General features: G+C 39.9%; 1 protein-coding gene across 2 annotated transcripts in view; it reads right to left on the bottom strand.

Annotated features, from left to right (window-relative positions):
* Positions 1-12614, bottom strand: part of Adamtsl1 (ADAMTS like 1) — a 387047-nt gene that overhangs the window by 217119 nt on the left and 157314 nt on the right. For both annotated transcript variants that reach the window (XM_005352697.2, XM_026782337.1), the window contains exon 7: positions 11357-11514. In XM_005352697.2, the coding sequence (XP_005352754.1) occupies positions 11357-11514 (158 nt within the window). The remainder of the gene's footprint in view (positions 1-11356; positions 11515-12614) is intronic.

Genomic DNA, 12614 nt, shown 5'->3' with positions numbered 1-12614 from the left:
TCAGCTCATTATTTGCTAAGCTTTTGTTTGATTGTTCGAACTCTGACATCCTCTCACTTCCTTCAGAGATGTGATTCTCATCCAAAAGCTTTTAAATGAGGCCTGTCACTTGAACCCAGTCCCTCTGAGAAATTGGGAGAAAAAACTTTGAGAGCTCTTTTCTATCTCTTATTCTCCCCCCAATATGGTATAAAAAGTATATGATGCGTTTCTATCAACTCTAACCCACTGGAATCACTTGCTGCTCTGAAAGCTTCATAACCGAGGTAGTTGCCACTGTGGGTACAGATCAAAAGACCCAGAGCAACAACCCATAAGGCTTTCTCTCATTCTCCGGCCCTTAGCTTCAGCCGTGGCAGGCTAGGGGACCCAGGACAATTGGCACCCAGTCTGCCACCTGTTTTGTTAGAGTCTTTTTGAGAATCCTGGCAATGGAAATCTGGGCACACAATAGTGAGATCATAACCAGTTATGGTTAAAAAGAGGAGGCTTTGTCCTGGAATATCTACATGGCATCTAGTTGCCTTCAGGTTTATTACAAGGACAACAAAGATGGAGCAGGTCCCTTTACAGGCAACCTAGAAGCTGCCGATAAGACCCTCCATAGCCTGTGAGGAGGGAATGGTTGACAGAAATGGAGTGTTTTGGTGTCTGGAAGGACGGTTGGCGGAAGGAAGGAGAAGTAGTGGCTGCAGAAGAGTGTTGTCCGGAGTGAGTTCCACGAAGACGTTAAAGAATGAGGGTTGGGTCTGAGGCTGAGAATTTATATTTGAACAGCTCAAAAATGAAAAGGTGCCTTTTCAAATGGGTTAAATTAATCAGGAGAATGAAGATCACTTGCTTCACAACCTTGCTTGCTTTTGTCCATATGAGAAACATTTCTGCTTTTCCTTTCTGCATAAGTCATGGTTTCTTTATTGTTTGTGTGTTTGTTTAACAATGACAGTGAAGGCCAGTACTTACCACATTCCTATCAGGGCTGAAATATTTTTTTATTTATATTAAATTTCATCTTGTGACTGTGTGATTTTCCTCATTTAAGTTACAATGAGAAGAAGAATGAAGCTCAGAGAGATTCATTGATTTGTTCAAGGCTGCACAGCTAAGACAGAGAACAAAGTAGCATCTGAAGTTGGGTCTATGCGTCTCTAAAGCTGCTATTCTTTCCAGGGTTCCACCCATCTCCACAGGGTTGCCATGGTGAAATGTGCATTCACCTTTTTTTATACTCGCATTCCTTTTATAATGTTTCTTTCAATTTTCATTTTAAAGTAGAGACAAGTGTCTAAAATAAAGATAAGGCCGACGTGATGTGTGTCTTAGGTGGTCTAGCGGTTGCTCATGGAGATGGGCCAGCCGAAGCTCTTTGTTCTGGTTTTCTTCACTCTGGATCTCTCAAGCCTTGTTATCATTAGCTCTGCAGTTTCCCAAACCCTGACTCCTCAGACATCACGTGCCGGTCCTCAAGAGTATTTGCAAAGCTTCAGTTTGACACCTTAGAATGTTGGTGCAGGGAGCCGAACACATCTGGCATATGTAATTTTGACCTCCTTATGCTAATAAGAATAAAGAATGTTCCGGACCAAGCTCTTCTTCCTTTAATTGTAACATTTCAGGCATTCTATAATTCAGCTTAAGGACTTCCCACACTGAAAACGAATGGGAAGGCTCATAGTTGACAGCATCTTAAAATGGAGTTGGACGGAGGCACAAGTGTGTGGGGAGAGGAAATGGTCGACCTCTGAGTCTGTGTCCAGCTCAAGGAAATAAGGAGACACCATAAGCACACAAAGACAGCATCCATTCACTGTGGTCCCCAGATACCCTGAAAGCACCCATTCCCTCTCTCTTGAGAAAAGGGTGACCTGTTAGCTTCCCTATGTTATCCTGTTAAGTACCATCCCTGCTCCACCCAACTGACGCCAGAGCCTCTGCCCCAGACAGACAGGTGGCACTGTTGGCAGGCAGGGATCCCCTCACCCACTACCCTGCAGTGAAGCTGCTACTCTGGATGCACAAAAGGAGCCTTGGGTGAGTGGCCACCCAGCGTGTGAGCTGACTGTCTCCCTTATGATTTGGGACGGCATAGGGATTGTGGGAATAAGTCAGTCTACTTCCTAGAACAAGGAGAAAAGGGAATTAAACCCAGGTAACTGCTTCTTAACTGTCTTGGTCTTGTATCTGAAAGAATTATTTTTGGCAATTGGCAGAATACTACTTCCTCAAGTGTGTGAGAAAAAAGTGTTTTAAATGCTCTTGTTTGAGATTTCAATGACAGGTATCCCAATTTACAGCACCAGGTGTCTGGGAATTAAGTGGGCACCATTGTTCCTTCATTGCCCCTCTCCATAGTCTGTCACCTCATGCTCCTCTTGATCATCACTCTCTCTTTGTCATCATCTCCGGTGTTTGACATAAAGTAGGTGACCAAACAGTAGCTGAATAAATTGATGTATAGGTGAACAAATGACACACACACAAACACAGATATACACACATATGCATATATGTATATACACACATAGGTACAATATATATGCATACATACATACATATATATGTATCTAGATAGATAGATAGATAGATAGATGAATCATGGTCCTGTTGAGTAAGCTATTTGTGATAAACTCTTACGATCACTCATATTTTCAATATATTTAACAATTATTTTAAAGACATTGCTTAGCTCTTCACCAAATGATATGTCTCATGAAATGAAACAGAGCATTAAAAAGCAATCTCTGCCTAAGCCCACTCTCTATCCTTTTTCAAAGGCTACGTCTTGTGCTGGCAAGATGGCTAAGACCATTGAAACCCTTGTTGAACAAGTCTGACAATCTGAGTTTGATCCATGGAGCACAAGCTAGGACAAAACTGACTTTTGAAAGTTGCCTTTGAACCAGGCGGTGGTGGCACACACCTTTAATCCCAATACTCAGAAGGCAGAGGAAGGCGGATCTCTGTGAGTTAGAGGCCAGTCTGGTCTACAGAATGAGTTCCAGGACAGCCAGGGCTGTTACACAGAAACCCTACCTCAAAAAATGAAGAAAGAAAGAAAGAAAGTTGCCTTTGACCTCTACACATGTAATATGGCACATGTGAGCATGTACAAACACACATAATACAACAAATAAAAAAACTTTCTATAGGCAGGGTAGTATGCAGAAAAGGCTTGTAAGAAGTGCTAGTCATATAAGAATCATGTTGGGATGTTGATGGGCTAAATTTTTAGGTGGCTTTTGGTAAGATGATCTAATTTTATCCCCTTGTTCTCCTCTTGTTGTCTTATTGCTCTTGCTAAAACCTCAAGCACTATATTGAAGAGACGGAGAGAATGAACAGTCTCATTTTGTTCCTGATTTTAGTGCAATTGCTTTGGGTTTCTCTTCATTTAATTTGAAGTACACTATTGGCTTGCTTTATATTGCTTTTTATTATGTTTATTAAGTATGCCCCTTGTATCTATGATATCTCCAAGACTTTTATCATGAAGGCTTTTTCATATCTAATGAGATGGTCATGTAGTCTTTTTCTTTTAGTTTGTTTATGTGGTGTATTACATTTGCTTGTTTTTTTTTTTTCTTTTTTTTTTACATTGACTGATTTTAGTATGTTGAACCATCCCTGCATCTCTGGGATGAAGCCTACTTAAACATGATGGATGATCTTTTTGATGTGTCCTTGGATTCAGTTTGTGAGTATTTAATTGAGCATTTTTGCATAATGTTAATGAAGAAAATTGATCTGTAATTCATTTCTTTGTTGAGTCTTTGTGTGGTTTGGGTATCAAGGTCACTGTGGCCTCATAAAAAGAACTTGGCAATTTTTTTTTCTGCTTCTGTTTTGTGGAATAATTTGAGGAGTATTGGCATTAGCTCTTCCTCTGGTTGAATTATATGCTGAAACCATCTGACCTTGGGCTTTTTTGGCTCAGAGACTTTTAATTAGAAGTTCTGAGTCTATTTAAATTGTCTGTCTTTATTTAATTTTGGTATGTGCTGTCTATCAAGAAATTTGTCCATTTCTTTTAGATTTTACAGTTTTGTGGAGTACAGGTTTTTGAAGTATGAGCTAAACTCCCAGGAATCAATGAGGATGAACCCAGATAAGACTCCTAACTACAGTGGATACCCAGCTTGAACTGGCCATCTTCTGTGACCAGGCAAGACTTTCAGTGGAGGGACTGGGGCACCAGCCAGCCACACAACCTTTGACCTATAGTCTCTATTGCCTATGGGATGCACTGGGATAAGGGTGGTGCAGCGATTGTGGGAGTGGTCAACCAACATCTGGTCTAGCCTGATGCCCAGAGAGCCTTCATCTCATAAATGGTAGAAATAAACGCAGAGACCCACAAGCCAAACACTAGGCCAAAGTTAGGAAATCCTGCTGAGGAGAGAGAAGAAGGAACAGAAACAGAGGAGGAGTGAATGGGGGGGGGCAGAGTGAGTGAGAGGAGAGGAGGGAGGGAAACTGCTGTTGGGATGTAAAAAAAATAAATTTTATTAAGAAAAAAAGAAGTGCTAGTTATCAGTGGAAGGAAGCATGCACTCAGTCTTCCCACTGTCAGGAATACCCGATGATTTTAACATTCGGAAATTCTAAGATTAAATCTTAAAAACTAGTAACTTTCAACTTTGCCTTTATACACCTTAAAGAATTTTCAAGCACCTTGAAACTGTGAGCCTCAGTGTGAAAGCACACCGTTTGGCCCACTGGCCCTAGCTCAGGGTGGCATGGGCTATGGCTCTAGCTAATGCTGCCATGACTTCGGGCAGAGATGCCTTTCTAAGAACAACGGAGGTCATGCACCGAGGAGTAAAATGGTTCAAATCTGGACCTGGAAGGAAATGTTGAATATAAGAGCAGAGCTGAGGCTAGGAGGACCATCATAGTGCTCAAGAGAAGGAGGCCAAGGACTCGAAGGAGCAGAGTAGAAACAGACATGGCAAGGATGGGATAGCACAGGGCCATGCTCTGCAGTAAGAGTGAAGGGTTGTTTCTTGGTTCTCCACCTGAAGCCCTGCTGCTGAAGGCATGAAGCCATGGAGCCCCAAAAGAAAGGCAACATTCTAAAACTGGGTCATTCCAATCCTCATAAGACTGTTTGCAGACTTGGACTGCTCTCTAGGGGACCCACAATGCATCCAGGTTGAATAGGAAGATGAATCAGTATGCAACCATTGGCTACTTTGCTCTCCTACAACTGACTTCACTTTTCCTCTCAAGGTCCCTGGCTTAGGATAATGATTTTTGAACCCTGTTAACACGGGATATCCAGTTGAGGAAGTACATTGTAGATATATACCTAGAATCTGCTAGGTAGTAGAGAAGAGTGGTCTAGATAGAAACCCCACTGCTCGGTCTCCAGGGGAGAAAAAATGGACTATTTCCAGTCTTTTCCAATACTCACAGGCTGCTCGTGTCTCATAAAGTCTTTCTTAATCATATGAGTTTATACTGAATAATTTCTTTTACTATCTATATTTCAGCCTTACTTTTCAATTATGTGCAGCATTGTTTTCATGTTCTTGACCCAGTGTTTTATTTCCTAAATGTCATGTCACTGTAAACTAGGTGAAGACAGAAATGCATGCTGAGAGCCCATTTACACTTCTTTCTTTCTTTCTTTCTTTCTTTCTTTCTTTCTTTCTTTCTTTCTTTCTTTCCTTCCTTCCTTCCTTCCTTCCTTCCTTCCTTCCTTCTCCCCTCCCTCTCTCCCTTCCTCTCTCTCTCCCTTCCTTCCTGCCTTCCTTCCTGCCTTCCTTCCTTTCTTCCTTCTTTTGTTTTGTTTTTGAGACAAGATTTCTCTGTGTAACCACCCTGGCTGTCTTGGAACTTGCTTTGTAGATCAGGCTGGCCTCAAACTCACAGAGATGCTCCTGTCTCTGCCCCCTAGGTGCCAAGATTAAAGGTGTGCCCACCATGGCATTGACCCACTTGTACCTCTTCTCAAGCACTTTCTAAATGAAGGATGCTGAGATATGGGTGTTCCAAAAACTTACTGGATAAGAGAACTCGTATTTTGCCCTTATTTATTTCTAGTCTTTGCCTTAAAATACCTCACAGAATAAAAACACCTTTGAGGTACTTGATTATGTACATAATTATACTCAATGTTTTCTGAGGAAAAATAGGAAGGGATTATGTCTGCCTAACACTAATTGATTCCAAGTGGGAATCACAAACTTTGTATTCTTCTTGTAGAGTATTACAACTGGCCATTTTTTTTTGTGATGCTGTCATTGCTCCTTTACTTTGTGAAGTGATACATTTGTTAACTAACTCACATATAGCTACATGCAACCCTTCCTAGTGTACATACACTTTAAATCACTGTATACATGAAAAGGCATATAATCAATGTTTGTTAATTTTCTGAAATTCATGCCAAACTGTCACATTGGCAGCATATGGGACAATACTAGTCTTCTTGCTGGGTTCCCTACCTCCAACAATCTTCATTTTTGTAAGCCCGTCCTCCGCAGGAAATGACTGTCCTCCATTGGCCAGTGCATGTGTTCAGCTCTGCCTAGGCCTAGCCTTTCCTCTCTGGCTGAGCGCTCCCTTGACATTCAGAGCTCAGGACTCGTCGGGTTTCTTTTCATCTAATCTGGATCATTGCCTAAACTCTTTAAACAGGCAAACCCAAACCACATCCCAACACAAGGTAAGTACTTTCAAAATTAGAGAAAAATCAGAGCTTCTGAGAAAGGGTGGACTCTTTCAGGGAAGGTAAGTATGATTTGCCAAGTCTGCAGCTTCAGGGCAGAAACCTACGGCACAGGAGGAAGGGTTTACAGCCCAATTGGTGACCCCCAGTGATTCACATATTGGCAGATGTCATGGACAGTCCACTCTCACATCTATTTATTTTATAGGCCACACCTGCCAAGCCGTTGCTGGGACACCAGTTGTAAACTGATCAGCCTGTGACCATCTTCGGAGAAGAAACTTTCTGCTATTGTGTATAGCGTGCACTGTGATTTGTTGACTGGCAGTTAAAGCATTTCAAAAAGACAGGAAGGAAGTAATTTAATTCTATCTACTTTTCTACACATTATCTCACTTAATACCCCATGGGGGCACCACTGGGAGTGGTCCTATTCTCTTACCATTTTATGAAGGAGTAATAGGCTCAAACAGATAAAGCATTATACAAGAGGTCACACAGTCAGTAAGCAGGGGAACATAGTAAATTCTAGAATGCTTACCCATCATAGTGCATTAGCATTGCCAAATTTGCTTGTATAAGCAATGTTTGGAGTTTAAAGTTTTTGGAAGACATGTTCCTTTAGAGAGAAAGATGAGTAAATGTAACTAAGGAAGTAAAAGGTCTATTTCCTAAAAAATGTAAAATATTGTGATAAGAAATTGATTGAGACACAAATGAATGGAAAAAATATATCATGCCTATATACTGGAGGAATAATGTTAAAATGTCTACAAGTCTATATCATTCAAAATGACCTATAAATTCAATGCATCTTTATCAAAATTCCAAAGCCATCGTTCACAGAAATAGAAGATGATTAAAAAATTCATATAGGACAGAAAACTTGAGTAGACAAAGCCATCTTGAATTCCAAACAACAAAGCTAGAAGCATCACACAACCTGATCTCAAAGTCTGCTACAGTGGTACAGTGATCAAAACAGCATTGCACTGGTATGAAAACAGAAAGAGAAACCAGTGGAACAGAATAGAAAGCCCACAAATTAACCCAGGCATGTATGGTCAATATCCCTAATCATACAGAAATCATACAAAAATCAGCTCATACTCTTTCCTACACAATAATCTATGTAGATCCTAAAACTATAAACATGCTAGAAGAAACTGGTAATAGCCTGATGATATTTGTTGGTCTTAAGAATGACTTTGGGGGCTGTATAACCTCAAAAGAAAGGGCAGCAAAAGCAAAATAAAAAAAAGCCAAAAATGAAAGATGATATTATATTAGACTAAAAGTATTGTACACAGCAAAGGAACCAATGAACAGGAGAAAATATGCATAAGTAAGTAGTTAATATAAAACTATAAGTAAGTCGTTAATATCCAAAATACATCAGAAACACAACCGAACAGCAAAAAAATATAAATGACTTGGCTAAATGGGCAAAGGATCTAAAAGGCACTTCTTCACAGAGGACACGGAAAGGGCCACCAGGCTTTAGACACCCAGCAGCACCAATCATGACGGTCACTTGTCATCTCATACTGATTGGGATGACTGCTGAGGAACTCAGAAAGCCAACCTGGCAAAAAGGCGGAGAGAAGGGAGGCTGACTGCTGAGTGTGGAAGTGTGAACTGGTTCAACCAACCAGTAAAGAATTCCTCAGAAGGTTGTAAAAATAGAAGTGCCACGATGCGCTGTATGACGTGACAATCTCCATCTGGGTATGTAAGCAAAGGACATGAGGTGGGGACCTGGAAGAGATGTCTGCTGTCTCGTGTCCGTTATTCACAGCAGACAAAAATGGAGCCAACCTGTGTAAGCTAAGGTGAACTTTAACAGCTAAATTTGACAAATCATAAAATGATAATCTTTACTTTTAGGTCCTTTATTAAAGAAACACAGACATTTATTTCATTATGAATCACTTGTGAAAGCACGATTTTCTTTACATTTTTTATATTTCTTAAATTACCTGGCTTATTTTCAAATTTGTATGAATACATTAAATATTTTACATAATCTAATTTAGAATAACTTTACATTCATTTAATTCCAGATGTTTTCCAATAAAAGCTTAGGGGAAAAATAGACTCTTAGAAAGAACACAGAAAATGGAAAAAAACTTTTGGCCTGGAGGAAAAGAAATGTGATTTCTTGTCCAAGGTTACCATGGGTATAACCTCTGGTGAGTCCATCCTGAAGCCGAGATCCATGGTGGATAAAATGGGTGTGTCACCACCTGCTATTGTTAAAGCATTGCTGTATGAGAGGTGGAAATTCCTTATTCTCTTAGCTTTTACTCATGGTTCGTGGTTTGCTCTTATTGACATAGGAAGATGAATATAAAGCAGCCCCTCCAAAATACATCAGAAGAGTATAAGTCAGGAGACATAAACAAATTTGATGAAGAAAGAAAAGTTATAGAGCAAACAGGTATTTTTGAAGACGATGCCAGAGAAAAAGAGAAGAATTTTCCGGACAATAATATTTCTCCAAGACCCTGAGATCTGATGGTATGGGGGACTTGCCAGTCTCTTAACCTGAGCAGGGAGCCAAGTTAAAAGTGAGGGTGGGAAGACACCAAGAATCCTGGTTGCCAAAATAATAGGTGCTGTGTTGTGAATTTGCATTTTAACCTCTAAGGAGAAGGGTTATGAAGGATTCTGAACAGGAGACAAATGGTCCTAGAAAACAGATTCTGAAGCCAAATAGATAACGGATCTGAGCTGGAAAAAAATTCTGCACCCACAGCATTAGCTTAGTCAAGGGAATGCCAAGGCCGCCAGGATGAAGAAGGACCAGTCTGGAGAAACTGTATGGAAACAAGATCAAGTTTATCCAGTAAAGGAAAGAAACCAAGTGACTCAAAGGATGCTGATTTGCTTGGATAGGCAATACAATTCCTATCTATGGAAGGGGCTTGAGTAAAACAGAATATTATGTGTATACAGACTCTAGATTTAAATAGGTACATATATACATAGTCACACATGTGTTATGTCATGTAAGCACGAGCAGGATGATATGGGTGGAGGAAGTGAACTATCAAAGGTGAAGGGGGAACTTGGAGAAGAACAGTGGTCGTAAAGTATGAGCAAACCACTGTCACATGTAGAAAGGAAACTCGTTGTTTTGAATGGTTAACTAAACGTAATTAACAAAAGCATTTAAAAAGATAGAGATGATTAACAAAAGACTACGACACTGTGGGGTTCTGAGCCTACTTGAGTTCACTCTTGAATATACTGGCCTCACTGTGCTTGGAGAGTATCCAAGGGGTGATGGACATACAATAACCAGTTGAATGGGAAGTGTTAGATGATGTTACAAACTATTCAAAGATGGTATTTCTGGTACTCATTCTATCCTTGCAGCATGCATGACTGTTGCACAGCCACCAGGGAAGTGCCAATTCTACAAATGGTCTATTCAATTGTACTTTATGGGTTTTGGAGAATTAATATAGAACTTAGTTTTTACTAGATGAACTACCGTAGGTTATCTCTGATCGTTTGTAGCTTCTCGTTCACATTCATGTGGCCAGCATCTGGCCCGGATTAAAGAGAGCTACCACCCAGATGCAGAGAGAGGACAGTGTTCTGGAACCCTTCTTCCACACAACCTTACTGCCTATCACATTTTCCTCTATGCATTCTTCCAGCTGCCATTGGGTCACCAAATCCTTGTTTAAATCAAATGTCCTCTGGCTCCAGGTCTCATGATGAAAAAATTTATCGAGTCTTGGACACATTACAAGTTTTGCAGCTTTACAGCTGAAACCCTTCAGGTCCTCCTGACCTACTAAAGAAAAAAAAATGTTTTATTTTGTTGTGATTCCCAAGTGTTCTCCCAGTGTGTGCATTTTTCCAATAGAATGTCCTGTTGCTTCCAGCAATGTGTTTCCTATTACCTTGAAGAGCAGGACAGCTCTGATAGGAAGAGGCCAGTCAGTCTTCTTGCCAGCACAAGGGGAAACAGTACTTGCCATTGGAAGCATGAGTAGTTGGTTAGATCTACAGGTTATCGGTTTGCATTTCCCCCTTACTGGGGATATATTATACTAGTCAACAAGTGTACCCTAATTATTTAGAAATGATTTATATTCTCCAACTAATGATAGATATATTGGCTATGTATATGAAGCCAGTTAATTAATAATATAGTTTAAGATATTCCTTGAAAACATCCAATGTTCTTATGAAGCTCAAGACGTAGCTAACAAAACTCTTGAGTTGGACATTTCCTAGGTAACAAATGGTATCATATATATTATATATATGTATATATATACACACATACATACTACAAACACAAAAATAAAATCACCTATATCTATCTATCTATCTATCTATCTATCTATCTATCTATCTATCTATCTATCTATCTATCTAGTATGTATGTAGCATCTATTAATCTATCTGTCTATCTGTCTATTTGTCTATCTATCTATCTATCTATCTATCTAGTATGTATTTAGCATCTATTAATCTATCTATCTATCTATCTATCTATCTATCTATCTATCTATCTATCTATCATCTATCTATCTATCTATCAATCATGTATGTATGTAGCATTAATCAATCAATCTATTTATCTATCATCTATAATCTCTTTCAGAGATTATACGTGCCATGTGTTTGGCTGTGCCTTATTAAAATAACAAACAGGCTTACCTTGATGATGAAATCTGCTGTCAGGGGCCCAGCCATCCTTAGTATCTCTTTGTCTGGAAGTTTCTGGAAGTCCACTGTAGAATTGTCCACAAGGAAAGTGCCTGTAGAGCTCAGCCTGTTCTCACCTTTAGTCCCCTGGAGCGTCTTGGTTTCCAGGTCTATATAATCAAATGCAAGAAGAGGACAGGCAGGCATGCCTGGGCTACCATAGAACACATGCAAGCACATTTTGTGGAGTTAAAGCTTATACTACTTAAGAGAAGAGCAGTATTCTTTTGATAGCCAGCACTATTGAAATTGTAATATAAATAAGATATTGAAGCATGGCTATGTCATATAGAAGATTATGTTGCAAATGAGATTATTTTAAAACTCACTATCCAAGAATCCATGGCTCCCTGTCAAAATACCCTTTGACTTTCCAATACCTCATCTGAGCATCCCACTTTATTGTAACCCAATTCCTTTGGCTAACCCACGTCTCGTACATATCTAACTGATGTCTGCCCTGACTGCCTTCAACCCAGCAATATCTGCCCCCAGTGTTCTTTTTGCTCATCGACGTAGGTCCAGGTGCACACATGCTTTGCCTAGGCATCTGTGTGACTTCCTGCTCACACACTACCCTGCATCCCTTTCTACTTTCTGTTGCTTACTGCACACGTGTTGTTGCTCAGCTGAACAAGACAATAGTGGATTAAGGACAGGTGCTATCCATTGAGTCCCCTCTCTTTGGACAGCCACTTTTGATAATTGGTTTTATTCATGTCTGCAATATTTTATAAATGCTTAAGCAGAAAGAAATGGATCCTAGAGCATTCAAGTCTTATATTGTTCCATGACACAGTCTATGAGGCATCTTTTATTGCAGGAAGTTAGAGCATGCTGAAGATAATAGCAGTTGTGATTATATATATATAATTGCAAATGGAATTGTGATTATTGATTATAATATGTATTAACACACATATCACAATATATATTAAAAATATATATGAATTATGCCATATAAGTACAAGCAGGATGATTTGGGTGCAGGACACGAACTATCAAAAGTAGGGAAGGGGGGCTGGAGAGATGGCTCAGAGGTTAAGAGCATTGTCTGCTCTTCCAAAGATCCTGAGATCAATTCCCAGCAACTACATGGTGGCTCACAACCATCTATAGGCTGGTGTGGTGCTTCTTTGGCCTGAAATTAGGGGGTCCCATCATGGGTTAGTGAAGTGAGAACAGCCACAGGAGACATGGGGCATCATTT

Source organism: Microtus ochrogaster, chromosome 10 (assembly GCF_000317375.1).
Source record: "Microtus ochrogaster isolate Prairie Vole_2 chromosome 10, MicOch1.0, whole genome shotgun sequence".
Taxonomy (NCBI): Eukaryota; Metazoa; Chordata; class Mammalia; order Rodentia; family Cricetidae; genus Microtus; species Microtus ochrogaster.
This window is presented reverse-complemented; position numbering and strand designations above follow the sequence as displayed.